The sequence below is a fragment of the Toxotes jaculatrix genome, chromosome 15, assembly GCF_017976425.1.
Source record: "Toxotes jaculatrix isolate fToxJac2 chromosome 15, fToxJac2.pri, whole genome shotgun sequence".
Taxonomy (NCBI): domain Eukaryota; kingdom Metazoa; phylum Chordata; class Actinopteri; family Toxotidae; genus Toxotes; species Toxotes jaculatrix.
This window is the reverse complement of record NC_054408.1, coordinates 13971586-13989396: the sequence shown is the minus strand read 5'-3', so window position 1 is coordinate 13989396 and position 17811 is coordinate 13971586. Positions and strand designations below refer to the sequence as shown.

General features: G+C 41.0%; 1 protein-coding gene across 1 annotated transcript in view; it reads left to right on the top strand.

Moving 5' to 3' along the window:
• The first annotated feature begins 7717 nt into the window (after positions 1-7717).
• Positions 7718-17811, top strand: part of myo10l3 (myosin X, like 3) — a 55143-nt gene continuing 45049 nt past the window's right edge. Inside the window, exon 1 of the mRNA XM_041057447.1 lies at positions 7718-7994. Within this exon, the coding sequence (XP_040913381.1) occupies positions 7974-7994 (21 nt within the window). The 5' untranslated portion in view covers positions 7718-7973. The remainder of the gene's footprint in view (positions 7995-17811) is intronic.

Genomic DNA, 17811 nt, shown 5'->3' with positions numbered 1-17811 from the left:
TGTGATCATAACTGAGGCAGTCATTTGCTTCCAAGTGTGTTGACTCAAAGAAAAATCAAAGTTGCTTCCAGGACAGTTTTGCAGCTTGCCTGCACACCATTATGGTTACAGAGAGCTCTTAAGTGGGAGTGAAGTGGATGGTGTTGTAGTGTGTAATGGAAACAACCGTTTATCTCTGTCTGTCAGGTAAACACAAAGCAGTTAATCCTGGTTATTTGGGTTAATAATGCCTGCTTCTGCCTTCTGCTGGTTTGTTATTGTGTCCATTGGGTAACACATACACACACACACGCCCCCCGCCCCCCCCCCCCCCCCCCACCCCCACCCCCCCCCCCCCCCCCCACCAACTGTATGTGACTGTCTATACAGTAATTTCATTTCCTGCTCTGCCTCTCTAGTCATCAGTCTCCATTGTAAGGAGACTGGAAGCAGTGATGGTGGTGGTAAGGGGGAGCTCACAATTGCTAATGGCAACTGATTTCAACTAAAGATAGGACAAATGCTTGTGCTCTATGGCTCATTAGCCCACAGTCAGACGTAGTTAATTGTCCTGGGAATGAGAGGAGGAACGACATACATGGGCTTGTAATGTGGTTATGAGCGTGATAGTGCCTGAAGAGAGCTTGTCAGTATCCCATCTTTGAAACCCCCGAGCTTGTGGAAAATGGATGTTCGAACCACAAAAAACCCAGTGACTAATGCACTGACGATAAGACCACTGTACTGAGGCACCACACAAAGAGTGGAAGTCGAAAGGAGGTGGCTTGGACTAATACAAACACCTTAACTCTGTGCTTCACTCTCATTACTGCAGTCACAGACACTGCTGATGTGATCAGGTTGCATTCACTACAGTGCACAGGGTTTTAAAAACTCTTAATTTGACTTGCAAAACACTGTAGTCAGCCTTTTTAATTACCAAATAAAGGCACAGACCAGACCTGCCTACAGTAATTGGAGAGGCCTGCCCCTGATGTGATGGGAGACGGCGGAAAAACACTCACCCCAGGGTCAGGCGTCACCCCGGTGAAGTCATCTCCCCAGAGTCTGTAATTAGACTGAACCATCCCCTCAGTCCAACCACCCCCAAAATAAGCCCCCTTTGTTGTCTCTGATGGAAGCAGGTGTATTCAGATACCCCCTGCCCCCACCTACCCCCACCTCCTGGAAATACAGTGCAATTCACTCAGGACAGCTGATGCTAAAGGGGCACTCCACCAATTTGCATTTAAAAGACCGGTTTACTTGTCATGAGGAGTACTACTCAGCGTTCTTACTGTATTGTGTTTCTATACCAATAGGCATTAAAGTGGGCCTCTGCTTTATCTGTGCACAGCACATTCACACCCAGAAGGGGGGCAATGATGCCATCAACACACCGTATGCTACTTTATACTTCAAGTTCACTACATTTCAGAGGAAGACACTGTACTTTTCACTCCACTCCATCAATCTGACAGATACAGTTATGAGTTACCTTGAAGATTATAATTACAAAACCAGGTTAGAAATTTAGCTCCACCTCAACCAGCTAAAACAACAACTATTTTTCATTTTCCCCCTAAGATTTAGAAAAGACTTTATGCAGGATTTTTACTTTTATTATTTAGTGTTTTTACACTGTGATGTTGCTACTTTTGATTAAAGGATCTCGATACTTCTTGTACTGCTAATTCAAATATTCATTTGTTGAAAAGTAGCTACAGGCAGATAGTTTGTAGACTTAAAAAAAAAAAAGTTTGATTATTTTTCATACTTGTTACACTCCAATGTATTTCTGTGCCAAATGTGAACATATAAGGTCATCGATTAAAGGTGCAACAGTTAAGGGAAAACTAAATGCTGAGCTGTCTGTGATTCACACCGCTGAATCATATGATACGAGGCAGCGCTGCAGAATTCCCTACAGGTCTCCGCATCAGTCCTGAGCTCAATATACAATGGAGAATGAATGTGCCCTTCTTGTGTTTTCTCAGGCTCTGAATGACCAGTGAATCACTGCTGGGCTCACACAGGCTAATACTCTGGACTCTGAGAGAAAATTGTTCTGAGAAACTAAACACTAAACAAAAACATACCACTAATATGACAAAAGTCCATCGGAATGTTTGGATTTTATGACTGAACTCACTCAGCAGTTGTTTGCATCTTTGGCATAATTTTTCAGGTTAATGAAAGCAAGCCTCAGATAGGAATGGATAGGGATTAGAATACAGTCTTACTGTGGGAGCATTGAAATATGAAGCTCTATAAACAAACAGGAAGTTGACAGTGAGGGGGAGCATGGGAAATGTATGAGCTGGCCCTCGTTTTTCAGCCTTAAGGAAGGTATGGTATGCGTTTAGGGTGCAAGTAAGTCTGAGGAGGAATGTTTGTGGTGAGATATATTGTGAAATCCTGCTGTTCGGACTCGACCCCAGGGAGGTCCATCATAGCTGATCATCATAGCAGTGATTAATGTTGTTCTTCCGTTCTGTCCCCTTCCTTTTCTGGTAATATGTTGACACTCAATTCGCAAACTTTCTCAGTTTAGTTGTAGCTTTATTTTTAGTCATGCTGGTGTCGGGATTCCACTCACAGCAACATCAGTAGATCCAATGCTTCAGAGTGAAATATCTTCAACTACTAAACATCAACTACTGGATGGATTGCCATGAAAGTTTATAAATACTTTCATGGTCCCCAATGGATGAATCCTGCTGATTCTGGTGATCCTCTGACTTTTTATATAGTGCCATCTGCAGGGCAAAAGTTTCAGTTATCCAGAGATATATATCTCCACGTCTATCCACAGGATTTAGACACAATTTAACACAAACATTTTCCAGTTTCCAGAAGCTGTTTCCTCATGGTTTTGTGCATGGTGATCCCTTATTTTTTTAATGTAGCACCATTATTAGATTATAATTTCATGGTAAACACCATACCTGCTAAACTTTTAGCAAGCATTGTATAAAAGTACAGCCTCACAGCTAGCATGGTTTTGTTATTTAATGATTCTTCTCTTTTTAATGTATAATTTGCTATTTCCCTGCCCTGGTCCCTCAAATCCATACACTCCAGGGCTGTGACTCTATTGCATAATAACTTTTTATGCTATACAGAAAATACAGAAACATTAAAAAACATTAGATTAGATTTAGATTTGCATTTGAATCTGACTGCATTACTGGGAAAAGACTGCCTGTTGAGAGCTACTGCAGTGAAGCAAAAAAACAAAAAACAAAAAAAAAACAGAATAACTGAATCCACTTAATTCTTATCACTTTCAGAATATTTTTATCCTGTCATCTTGTGGCCTCAATCATAAAAACAGCAGATATATTATTGACATGGGTGTGAGTAATGCTTTCAGCTGGAGACCTATTGGCTCGGTGGGGTTTCATGATCAGCCACATAATCTAATAAATGTGGCACCAGGATCTGTCATCGACCATATTTACACAGTAATGTGACGCTGCCAGCGAGACAAGTGGTCCAATATAGATTGAATCACCTTTGTTATATTGTTAGATGTTCCATTTTTATCTGAGCGTTCACTTTTTCGCCTCTGGTTTTGACATCCATCTTAGCTCAACTATGTCTCATTCAATCAATTTTACGCCCTCACCCTCACTCTCTCCCTGTTTGCTTTGTTCCCTGGGTGTGTCCAATAATCCACAGCCTCCCTGACACCATCCCCACCCTGAAAGACAGATAAGCAATGAACACATCAGTTTCATTTGTGTAATTCATCAATAAGAATCCTAGCAGATTTCAGATATCATTTTTAATTAACATCATATCGGTATTTGCAGTTATGGTACCAGTCACACTTGTGTAATATTTCCAGTTGAATAACTGGAAACTGTGTCTGGATTGTCCAGTGTTTGGACTTTGTTGAATTTGACAGTGTTGCCACTGACTTTGAGGATAAATCATAAAAAAGCAGATGGTACTATAATGATATGACTGAGGGTGAATCAATATTTGTGCTCAATATTTAGCTGGCACTTGGGTCTTGGGCAGTAATACATGGATGGATGCCTTTTACATAATCAAACCACCTCCAGTTAAGTGATTATCATGGTCTGGTTGTCACTAACAGCTTGTGGCTGCAGAAAGACTAATCTAACGGTCATGCTCAATCAGTAGGACCTCCATCACATGTTCTCAAGCCAGACTTTTTATTTGACATGAGGCACCGAAAGGGTCCTTTACCTGACCTAAATGACTTTGCCTGAGGTCATTTCTGCCATTGGAGGGGAGGGGGTGGTCATCACAGTCTCGCCACCTCCATTAGTCCCTCAAACACACAGTTCATCACATGCCATGCTCTGTTTTCATGCTTAATCAGACATTTATGTAATAAAACCAGAAGATTGATCTGAAATGTTGTTTGGAGGGGCCTGTTAAAAACTAGTGCTTGACTCTGTCTGTGGTTGCCACTGTGAGCGGCTTCAGAGGCCATTTCTGAAACCACAGATCTTTCCGTAGATGCACCGCATTCTGTAAGAGCAGGAAGTGGGGACAATAATGATACAGTGGATTGGTATGTGCGCTGCCTCAACAATCTTTATTCTATAGCTTGTTAAATGCATGACTCCTCTGTCATGAAGCACATCTGCTCATGGTTTTCAAATTCACACTGACCACAAATGTTTAGTATCAGCTCCAACCCTGCAGACCTGACATTCAGCTGATGTTTTTGTCAGTCTGTGGTATGCCTGGGGTAAAATATTGTTTTTATCTACTTTAATTATTTAAAGCACTGATAATGGTATTGTGCTTAGTCCTTATTCCTTTATTAGTGGGTGCCATTTTCCTGCTGTGATGGTCCTCCGCTGTTTTTTTTTTAATCGAATCCACTTTAGTACCAATAGACTTCAAAAGCATTGCTCATACTTCACCTGTGCAATTGTTTTCCTCAAAGGACCAGAGCAGCATTTGTAGACCTGTAGTCAAAAACAGCAGGTCGTCCTCGTCCCTTCCCCCGGTGCCTCTGGGGCTCTTGATGACCAAATGGATGTTTTGTTCTCGTACTCTTTGTCCTCTCAGGTAGAGAGAAAGACGGCTCTGCTCTTACACACAGTCTATTCTCTGCCTGCCAACTTGCCACAATTTTTTATGATTCACACAAAGAGAAGTTCTTTCACTATTGTTTGGTTTTGGCAAATGGGCAATGCTTAGTCGGTGTAATGCTCTATATCCTTAGCATGCCACCTTGTCTACTTTCAGTCAAAGCTGGCATTCATTTCTGATTTTATGATTAAGGTCAAACCATCTGGGACATGATGTGGACTGTTCCCTGAACAAAACTTATGCTGACATCAACTATACACTTATACAGCCCAGTACCACTAACAAATTCTAAAGCAGCATCCAAATACACAGTTTGTTTTTGATATAAATTCTGATCTGTGTTTAGGTTCATAAAATCAGAGTGTAACTTTAAGCAATTGTGGTCAGTATGACTGAATGAAAATAAATCAAAGGTCACAAGTATTGCAACTGGTGATACATTTACTTCTCACAGCTTTACTCATAAACTGTATGTAACAGACTCACAACTCCAAATGATTTTAATCGATAAGAAATTTTAACCATGCTTTCAAATACTGTATGCTGTTAGTGCCCCTTTGTTGCATTACTGATATATGCATTTGCAATTTAACTAATAATACCACTATATATACTAATATAATGCTTTATAAAAATGCATGATTTGTCCAGAAACAAGTAAATCTTGCTGTGAGAGATCTGATCTGTTTCTATCGGCATTAAAGCGAAGTAACCAACATATAATGATTAATCTGTGCAGCGCCACAGAGAATCAGAGCAGCTGGTTGTGTTTTGGATGGGGAATCCGGGTGATTCTGAGAGGACAAGCTCTCAGTCAGCACTGCCACAGTCAGAAGGTCATTGAGTGGTAGACTAGCTTTGGCACTGGTACAGGGATTTTTTCAAGTATTACTCTCTTTAAGGCCTTACTGGAACAAAAAACAATGATTGGAGTTTTCCTGTAAAAAGCTACTCTTATCCTTATAATCAGGAATTATTAACTCACCACAACAAGTTAGTCCAATCCCATAAGTTCACATCAGTAGTTCAGGGATAAAGTGAATAGCACTTGCGTGATTTAAAGGTTGGGTAGAGAGATGAATTGGCTTGAAAGAAAAAAAAATTACTTTATGGTATTTTGGTTCTAAAACAATAGTCAGATGGGAGGACAAACTGCAACAAAGCCACTGGGAGTCAACTGCAGTATCTCTGAGCAACATTATAAAATGAATTTCAGAGGAAAACACTCTTCCATGTCGCTCTATTAGCTGCTGTCAACACTGATTACATAACAGACGCAACACAATATCCCAGGCTGGCTCTCTTGCATGACTACTGCATATAGATTAACTTGTGTGTGTCTATCCTCTGTTATCCACAGGTCAAGACTGGGTTGCTGATCTTAGTGGCATAAGGTCGCAGATTAAAAAGCTTGTGTATTTCCTCTTGCTCAGTGGAAATGATCATATAAGCTTTAAATACAACCAGTGGGGTTCCATCTGGTGAGTGTGAAGAAAATGCACAGTATAATGTACCCTCAAATCTTTACTGTTTAGTTTGCCAGTTTGCACGTCACTAATCTTCCCAAGGTAATTGTTTGCCTCAAATATAAATAAATAAATATATGAAAATGAAAAACATGCTCATTCTACATGTTCACAAGTATTCTTCAGGAAAAAAATACGAGGAGGCTAGAATGGTTACTATAAAGCAGTTGACTTGAAATATAATAATAATCAGGAAAAAATAGTTCCCAAGTTCTGAGAACAACAACTTGGAAAGGCATAGGAAATTTTGATACACTTAGCGAGGACTGTTTGGGTGGGTTGGTGGGGCGATGGGGGGGGGGGGGGGGGGTCGAAAGATCTGCTGGGAATGATTAGGACCTAAACAATACTTCTTTCAGTACCTTCTTAGAACATGAGTCAAACTTTTCACATTCTGTGTAAATTTAGCTTCTTGCAGGTTTTAAATCAGGATATTGGATCAAAGAATAAGTAAGAATCTGAAACCAACCTCCGCATCTCTGAGTACTTGCCAATTTGATAAAGGCTAGTAGGGTGCTATAGAGACACGTTTAAGTACAATACACCATCTATTGGACAAATCTAAAACTTGGTCTATTCATTTTTAGCATTCATCATAGAATCCTTGTATTTGCTTACATAGCATTTATACATGTCCTACTCAAAAAAATCAGACTGCACATGTCCTGAGACCCACATCACTCAGTAAACAATCTAAAATAAGACAGGCTCTCTTCCTCTTCCTTTTCAGTTTATCTTTCCCTAAGGAGGAAGTCTTATCCTCAGTCAGACACACATACCTGGACAACTGGGAGTGAATTCACTATGCTGAAGCAACTGATTCACCCCTGATGTTTTTCACTCGGCCACAATCCCTCCCTTTGTACACTAATTCCTGTTTTAAACTAACATTAAACGTGTGTGGTGAAAAAAACACACAAAAAAAGGGGGGGAAAGAAGAAGAAGAAGAAAAAAAACAACAGGGGAAATGTGCACATCCTTTAAAATCATTAGACCCTTTGTGGAAATGGACACAAAGAGGGCGTATGCTGAGGGGAGGTCTGTGGGTCTGTGACCCTGCAGGCTCCTCCTCTCTGCATAATATGCCGGGTTCATTGAAATGACTAGACAGCAGAAACACAGCACAAGCACCACAGCGGCTTCCCGGGACACTGAACAAACGATTAAGAACTCAACTGCTCCGAAGTGCCCGCAAAACAGAACGGCGAAAATGACTCGCTTCTGATTTGTAAAGTCAGCTGAACGAGTGGAGGAAAAGAAGAACTTTAATTCGTTTTGGCGACGCGGATGGAAATCATTTGGGTGTGCAGCTTCCTCTCCTCCTCTTCAACTGTGGTACCCTGAAGTCAGACTACAAAGGGACGGAGAGGTCCGGTGCTGGTTAAAATGGATACTTTCTTTTCAGAGGTGAGTTAGTTTACCTTCTCCATGCATAAAATACGTTTGTGTTTGATCTCTACTCTCGGCGTGGCTACTAAATTATTTTGGGGGACCGCGTCGGGTCTTTGTTTTGTTTTACCATGTTGTGTTGTGCGCCTCTCTTGAGTCTGACTGGTTTCAGATCAGTGCCAGTTTTCAGCGAAAGTTAACTTAAAACTACAAAAATAAATAAATAAATAAATAAATAAATAAATAAATAAAGGGATCAGAAGTTTTCATCTTTAGTCTGCTGTGGCGTGAGGTCTCTGTGATGCTTTCTCATCCACTGATATATCCCAGTGTAGCGGCGGTGTCCTTGCACTGGGCTGGTCTACAGGATGCGGTTATAGTGTTGTAGTGGGGAACTTCAGTGTCCCAGCAAGTTTCACCTCAGCCCACATAACTTCATCAGTGACAAACAAGACTCTAATCACCCATGCGACAGCATCTCTGCCATTCTCTGTGCCTCCTCGGATTTTTTTTTTTTTTGTTTTGATCTTTTGTAGTTTTAAACTGTGGCAAAGACTCCAGCAGAGAGTGCCTGTAAATGCTGAGTGTGTGCCCATGTAGGTTGGATGTGTCATCTGGAAATCAGTCCAGACACCAGCACACTCACACACTAAGAGGCTATGTAGAGACTGGCTATAGGTCTGATTTGTCATCCCCCTCTGACTCAGAAGAGGGCACACACACACACTCACAGAAGTGTGTGTGTGTGTGTGTGTGTGTGTGTGTGCGCGTGCAATGATGTGAATCTCCTCTTCTAATGGTCCCTCCATTCACCTCCTGTACCTTTGTCACCAGGATCATCCCTGTCTGCCCCTCAGTGACGTGCTGTACTGTGACTAACCATCAAATTTTCTGCTTTTATTTTAGCGTTACAGTGTTTAGGTTGTTTTTTTTTCTTTGTCGCCCATATATTATGCTGAACAGTAGCCAAGCCTGTACAAGGAGTGATAGCTAGCCTTTGGGTGGTATATTGGGAAAATATTTGAGGTCATTCACCCTTTGACATGACAGAGATTCCTGTTTGCCCAGTGCTACTGTATGTAAAACACTGTGGAAAAGTAGTATTTATTATATTTATGGTGACCAACTCTGAGCTTTAGATTCAGTTTGTTCCTACATTACACAAAAGAAATGAATGAATTCTTGTCAGTTCATATTTTGACTGTGGCCTTCAGAAGTCCACATGTGTAGAACTGTGTCATATCTAAACTGTAGGTTTCAATATTATGTTGAATAAAGCAACCGTGTAGTGAACAGATTGGGGTGAACAGGATTATGGGTCATAATCTGATTTTATTAGAGTGATATTCTGTACAGAGGAAGGTTATTATTTTAGCTCAGCTCAGCAGAGATCATTGTTGTAATTTCGTCTCTATCTTTCGGGACCAACTGTGTGAGATTTCCCCAATGATTTATTTGACTTCATCCTGGCCCCATTTTGTTTACCTAATATGGTTACGTAGTATATTGCTTTTCATCCTGGGATATAACAAATGGTGCTGTCCCGCGTCTCAACCAACAGAATTTATTTGTGAAGGACAAAGTTTCTACATGTAATTTGGTCAGAATATATGAACATATAGGATTTGCACAATGCTGTATTTCACTCCATCCAGTGCTATAGTCCAGCAATGAATATTCCCTTTGTGAAGTTGAGACTGAAAGTTTATCCATGACCTTGGAAACGGTAGCTCACAAAATAGAATCTCACCAAAAGGTCACAGCTTTTCATCCTATCCAATGATCTTCCCCAGGGAGTCACTCAGGTGAGAAGTTTTTAAAGTGCTCTCAAATAATGAAATTTGAACGTCTGCAATAATGACTGGGCAAACATCTTGTGCTAAGGGAGGTTGCGTTGTATGATCGAAAGCTCCAGAACAGCTACTGAAAGGACTTTGGCTGTAAGATTATTCTGTCAACTATATGTTTTTTTTAAATAAAAATTTCAGAGTGGTGTTAGATCAACTCTGAGGTAAGGTTTTATGGCTGCAGTTTGTAGGTCTTTTGGATTGGATTGGATTGGATTGAATTGTTTTTTTTTTTTGTCAGGGGATAATAGTTAAAGGCAGTTCAACTGACTGAAGTGTGAATTCAAATCCTGCCTCTGTACAGACGTATCAGTACAGGTGTATCTGTGATGGATGTTTCACTTCTGCGTTAAAATAAATGAATGAACTGCCCTGGTTTTTAAATGACTGTAGGGTCATGGAATGATAGCAGGATTCTGACCGCCACAGTGCCACCAGGGTGGATTTAATTAAGCAGGAATTCTGGAAGTGAAGTAAGACGAGGATTAAACTCAACTCAGTGAAAACAAATGCAGCAGGATAACTATTTCACGAGTCATCATTGTTAATCAATCTTTTCTTGACAGCTGATGATGTGAACATAAACGCGTTTATAATATGACTGGACTTTTCATAGAAAAACCCTTTTCATAGAACTGAATTAACCCAGTTTAAAATCTTCCTCTCAATCTGAGGCTAGAAGGGATTCCTTTGCGGATCAGGTTTGCTGAAATGAACAGTGACCTGCATTTATCGAGCCTCCCGGTCAGTTTGCAGAGTACAAATCTAGAGACGGCTTTCCCTTGCACGTCACTGTTAGCACTGATGATGAAGATGATGACAGGGTCAGAGGTAGTGGTAGAGTAAAGAGGAGTGGCAGGCACAAGGGTGTGTGCTAGGAGGTATATCCTGAAAGTCCCATCCTGTCCATCAGCACCGCCTTTCCTCTCAACACCATAAAACCCTCAGCGCCACTGCCTTTACTCCACACCCAATCCGTTCTCTCTGGATGTCACCCACCAAACACATGGAATAAGCTTGGAGAGATCTTGTCAGCCTGTTGGATCTGGTTACCCTAGACTTCCATATGTTGGGAGTATGAGCATTATATACTGTGTAATCCCACATACAGGCTTGTGTGTCTCTGTGTGTGTGTTTAAAGATAGATTTATCTCTCTTCCTCTCTTTCATCTCTTCACAGATGAAAACATTGTGAGATCACACACACAATCATCCATTCGCACACATAACAGCACCCCTTAGATATTTCATGTCTTTGTGAAACATCCTGTTGACGAAGCCGAATCCCAGCTATGTGCATTTCTAAACTTGGTAATCAGTTCCTTTATAGCAGCAGCTGCTACACACTGTAAAGCCACATGAGGACCTTTCCACAACCGTTAACTCCTTCCTTGCATTACCCACCAAATTCCATGCTCTCAAAGATACTCTGACAGAGGGAATCCCAAATTCCCAGCCCTGACCTCTGAAATTCCCGGTCATGGCCGCCTGTCATACATGCATTGTAGCGTGGTGGTGGCAAGGCTTTAGGTTTCACACAATCAACACCACCCTGCACACACACACACAGACAGACACACTCTCCCCATCCTGAAACATCATTCACAGCTCTATGTGCTGTTTATGTCTGGCTCTTTGAAGCTGGAGCCGTGGATTGGCATGCTTGGTAAGCATTCTTTAGTGAAATGGGTAACGTGAGAAAGGCCGACCTGATGCTCCTGAGGGCGGACTATTTTTTTCTTGCGGCGGCAGGGTTTTTTCTACCCAGTTGTCTCTTCCTCCAGCTGCCACTTTAGAGAGCCAGCCATGCAGACGGCTGAAGCAGTAAGAAGGGAAGTCAGGAAGTGAAGTTAGGATGTAAGGAAGGAAGGAAGGAAAGCTACAAAAAATGGCTAATGGGTCCTGCATTCCTTTGAATCATGTCTACGCAGCTGTCTTAACTTGTCATAAACTTGAAGTGGTTACAGTGTGCATTATCGCATCAAATTAGGGGATTTTCAAACATTGCTGCTGAGAGTCTTGAAGTTGTGGTGAATTAACAGTGCTGGTTGTTTATGAACAAACAGAGGGAGGTATTATTAAGGCAGTGGTTTATATGTGCGTCAGCAGAACTCCTGCAGCTTTGCTACAGTCTGGAGGTGGTTTAATCTGTCACAAGAGCACTGGGACTAATTGCCAACAGCCATTGTATGACCACACACCAAATAACATGGATAATCCCTTCTCCCTTCTCATAATGATGCAGTTTTGCAGTATTTGGGGAGGTGATTTAGGTTGGGAAACCACCGCTCATGATAAAAGAAAATTTGGAATTTGAATTTTCCATTTTTACTCAACAAACATTTTTCCACACTTTTAATCTGGCCAGTTTTGCTTTGAAACTACAATCAGCTATTTGGTAATAGTCTGAGTCTAGTATTGTTGTTTCACTAGCTTGTGTTTGCACTTCTTGTGCCTCTATTTGTAACCTGACCCCTATTTATCAGTGAGCTGAACATCACATGGAGAGCTCAGTGCTGTGATAACCTCCTGCTGACACCATGCTGTTGACTTAAGCTTTAACCTGCTACAATTCCAAGCCCTTCAGACAAAGCTGTCAATGTTTGTAGTGATTAGAAGAGAAGAACACCTTCATTGTTTCACAGTTTATTCACTAATAACAAATAATGCAGCACAGAAGCATGTATTCCTGCCTATTGGCACACGATGATGGACAAACAGTTGCTGTACGGAGTGACGTGACGACTTTTTTCATAGTCTTTGATGGTCTGTTCTGCTCGTTCACCGTAGTTATACATTTTATGAAACATGTTTATTTGCTCTCTTGCCTAGAGTTGGTTGAGAAGATTAAATAAACCTGCCCACTATAATCTAGCAGCTGGTTAGCTTAGTTTGGCTCAAACAATGTAAGAAGCAGGAAAGTGGCACAAGGGTAGCACTTACCAGTTAGCATGCTTATTTTGTACAAATACGTATGAAAAAGTGTAGAAATGGGAAGTTGTGGTTTTATGGAGGGTATATTATTGAGTATTTCTTGACCAAACAGTATTTTCCTGCAGTTTGTTGTTTTTACATTTCAGGTTTTTGTATGTAAATGCGTTAACTACTGATCTTTAGATGTACTGTTGGCTAGATTGAGCCAAGCTAGCTGTTTCCAGTCTTTATACTAAGCTACACTAGGCTAAAACCTGGCTAGCTCTAACTTCACTTTGAGCATACGAACATAAGAGTGGTATCACTGTTCTCATGTGACTCTCTGCAAGAATGCAAATAAGGCTATATCCCAGAATGTTGTGATGTACAATGATTGTTGTAGGCTGCAGTGTGTTCACAAGACAAAGCACATAAAAATCATACTACTGATGGTCAGTGTACTCCCAAACGCCCATCCTTCCTGTCCTTTGTGTGTGTGTGTGTGTGTGTGTGTGTGTGTGTGTGTGTATCCCTATCAGTCATGGGTGTGTCATTCTCTGAAATATAAATCACCTCAGGGGCACTTGGGTGAATCACTAATTTGCCATGTCAACAAGGCTCTGAGGAAAGAGAACATCTCCAACCACTGTCTGTGAAAATCTGTGAATTTTTAAGTGAAATGAACAAATCATCGCACAGTCATGGAGGGTTGAGTCTGAACATGTACAAGCAATAACTCATGGTTTCATGTGCCTGCTGTCTTCAGTGTAAGAACCACAGGGACACAGAAAAGTACAAGTGAGCTATTTGTTCAAGGGAGTATTTGAAAAGAAAGATCCTCCTCTTTTCATGTTCAGGCTAGTTAATTGTTAATCAAAGCAATAGACATTGTTTGACATTTGAGAATTAAGCTTATTCACATTCTTGCTGAGATCAACACAAGCTCATGTATATGTAGCTGGAGCCAGGAGAGGGTTAACTTAGCATAGCAAACTGGAAACAGGGGAAGCAGCTAGCCTGTATCTGTCCAAGGGTAACAAAATCCACCTACCAACAGCTCTTAAACTCACTAATTTACATGCTGACTCTTGTTTGTTTAACTGGTGCAAAAAAAAACATTGAGTACACAGTAGTTTACAGGGGTTACAGGACTATATCTTGATAAGCTAAGCTAAGCTAAACATCTGCTAGCTGTAGTTTCATATTTACCATACAGACACAAGAGTGGTATCAATCTTCTTATTAAACTCTTGAGAAGAAAGTGGATAACCGCATCTCTCAGTATGTCATACTATTTCTTTCAAATCTAAACATTTGTAGTGACACAATGCTGACTCTCTGTAGCCAGAGAGGTTTCTGAATGATAAGTTGCTCCCACTGAAGGCTGACTGGATGTCTGTGATCTGCTCATGTTATCATGTCAGGTATGCTTTCATGTCTCTGTCTTCATTATCTCAGATTTTCAGTAATGCCTGTGTGCATCTCCAGCAGGTAAAGCTGGACTCTAAACCAGATCAGTCCCACCAGATGGGTATGCTGTGTATTTGTCCAGGATACTTAACACAGAGAAAATTAAAGTTCCTGTTTATCGCCGCTAACCCTCACGCAGTAAAATATCTGTTGGCCTTCACCTTGGCTGCCCTATACCTGACAGACACTGTGAGCTGGTAATGAGTGTAGCTCAAATCCTCTCAGTTCAGAGGTCTCGTCTGGCAGCTTAATAACAGCCAACCTGTGATTACTGCTCCCAGCCCAGATGTTGACTTTCCTTTTTTAGCCCCCTATGATTACTGCGCATGGAGACGGCCCATTACGGGATGGAGTATGTGTGTCTCTAATTTAAACTATCCTATGAGTGTAAGTTAAACACATTGCAACAACACAAGGGAATATAGCCCAAGGAAAAAAATATTAAAAACTGCAACATTATTCACTCTCTCGTGATGAGATTACTTCTGCAGTTATAATTTCAGGACGAACACCCTGCCGGGTTTAAATATACATCCCACACTAAATGAGCCTTGACTGCCATGGCCTGAAGAGTCTAGCTGGCACCTTGGTGGGTTATAGAAGCAAACAACACAGCGTGGCACAATCCACAGACATGACCTGTTACTGTTCCCATCCATTCCCAGTCTGTTTTATTAAACATGAGCATGTGTGTGTGTGTGTGTGTGTGTGGTTAGGCCTGAGGCTTTTTATAGGATGATACACTGACATAATGAGATTCCCATGAGGAGGAATAGCCCACATTTTCCTTCACATCCTTATCCACAGACAGTATAAAAAAAAAATACGATTGAACTTTCACATGCTGCACAGCCTCACACATTACATCATCCTGACCACCAGTGCTCCCTCCCTCCCTACAAATTATGGGCTTAAAATATGATAAACCGTGTGTGCATGTGTAGGTAGTGATGCAGCTCCCATGAGTATTTAGAGATTGCTGTGAACGTTTTGGAAGTAGTTGCAAAAATTTTATCATTTGTTGTTTTCATTATTGATTAAGTTTCAGATTGTGTTTGAATAATGGATTATGTCAAAGAATCTAAAGCGTGATTTCCTAAAGCTTAACATGACATCTTCAGATTGTTTGTTTGACCAATAGTCCTAAACTCTGTAAAAAAAAAAAAAAAAAAAAAGCAAATCCTCACACTTGAGGAGCTGGAGCCAAAGAGGGTTTGGCCTTTTTGCTTGAAATTGACTTCAACAATTATTGAATTATTGATTATTATACCAAAGTCTATAAACTGTCAAAAATAATGACATATTTTGAGAAATTCTGTTAAAAGTTCTATCAAACACGGAAAAACTTTTAATCGTTTTATTAAACGGTTAAGTGTTCAAGCAACGTAATTATATAAAATAACTGTTAATAATAAACCAAGGCAGGAGAATCCCCAGCATCATTCTGGGACAGCATGAAGTATGAGGAGAGGTCAAAGGCAGTGTAACAGGAGCCTGATTACCTAGTGATGTCTCACACAGTCAGACACACACATCGGCAGTCTCTGACTGTCTTGACTGAGCAGCATTCCTGGAATATCTCAGGGATCCCTGCTGTGTGACCCAGCCTACAGATATAACAGTCCAGAGATAAGTACAGACAGGGTTAGATATGTAGATCTCAGACAGAAGGGGGAATGGCAGGTGGCTCTGTAGATATTTTACATCATGAAGCTTTGCTGAAAATCCAATCAAATGTGCAGTCATCACATCATTTGTTGCCTCTTATTCCCATCCTGCAACCATTTCTGTTAAAAAAAAAACATAGGGGGTGTAACATTGAGCACAGGATCGTTGTAATAGTTTGATCACTCTGGAAGAGCAGTGGAATGGAAATATGTTCACACAGGATGTAAAGCAGGACACCGTGCCAAGAGTATGTGGCAGAGTGTCAAGCATTCCTCTTCTTTCTTTTTGTTTTCCAAAGTGCTGCTGAAGACGTAATTTGTTATGCAAATTCTGCTCAATACACTCGTTAGCAACACGACAGATTAGCGCCATCAGATGATGGTGGGCCCACCACCACCCAACCCTGTCTGTGGCAGAGACAGACAGACAACAGACACATACACTACAAAACAAGCACATAAGCACATAAGCACATGCACATGCGCCAACACACAAACCTGCATACACTTGCTAAAGTAATGTTGTGGCTCAGTTGTTCTGTTTAGTATGTTAATGAAAACAGCATAAAGGACATTGATGTTGCAAACTGCTGCTGCATTGCATGTGGTTGACTTCAATTAACCTAGTGACACAGTTGTCTTTATAATTTAATCATTTACAGACCCTCTGCTTTAGAAAAAACTGCGAATAAAAATGATGCATGATGTCTCTGAGTTATTGGGCCACATGTCCAGTTGCCTCGCTGTTTTAGCCGATGAGGCTGCTGCCTCCAGGCCACCCTGCTGTTATGTCTGTTTATAGCTTCCTCTGCAGGGGGTTCAGGCAGTTCCATGGAGTCAAGAACAATTGATGAACTGGACCCTCCACCCTCTATTTTTTTTTCCTCTTGTCACCCCCCTTCACCGCAGATTGGGGAAAGCCTGGTTCCCCATGGGACTCCTCCTCCTCCTCCATTAGCTAATTTCTGATCAGCTGCTCCCTCCATCATTTATTCATACGTCTTCCAGCACAGATGCTAGAGGTTGCTTTTAATCATCTGATTTCTCCCCTCGGTCACCCACCCTGCGCTTCCCCACCCTCACCCTATGCTGGCTGCGGGCACGGGCTGCACCATGTGCAGCAGTTAAACATTACAGTGCCGCGAGGAAACAAAGAAACAAAGGGGCATGCAGAGGCGCATTGATATTAAATCACTGTTAGTTACTTTTATTTATCCTTTGAATGCTCAGTAATTAGAGTGACATGATTGTAACTAAAGCTAGTATGTTAGCAGAGAGCTGCAAGTCTGAATCCTCGGAAAATCTGTGCAAGAAAGTGAATGAAACACTTTTCCTTTCTCTCAATAACCACTACTGAAGAGCTTTAGATGCTACTTAACCTCTGACTGGTCCAGTGGAAAGTTTCATTTCATTTCACACATATCCCTATGAAAAAAAAAAAAAAGAATTTAGATTCAGTAAACCAGTTTTCATTATCATATTTAAAAAAATTCTCAGTAAGAGACTAAGAAAAATGTTGTGCTAATAAGATAATAAATAACTGTCTGAATGCCTGAGTTTGTGCTGTTTGTAAGATGTACAGCTTTTGCCTCATTGGAAATCTTATGGCCAGAGATCCAGAAGGACCTTTGCCCAGATTCCCCTTCCAGCCGCACTCAGCCTACTTGTTTAATCTCACCAACTACTTGGCGGATTGTTCTTCATTCCACTCACTCAGCATTCAGGAGATTTGGTTGCAATCCCTGAATTTGGCTTTCTTTTGTTCCTTTTGATAGACAAAGCAACAAATTTTGCCATTGTTACCTGATTTTGGAATACTACAGGTTACAAAGATTGCTGTGATTTTATTATTCTGTGTAAAGCCATTACAACCAAAATAAAAAAACCTAATATCTGTAATGAAATGTTAACTATTCAGCAGAAAAAAAAAGAACAAAC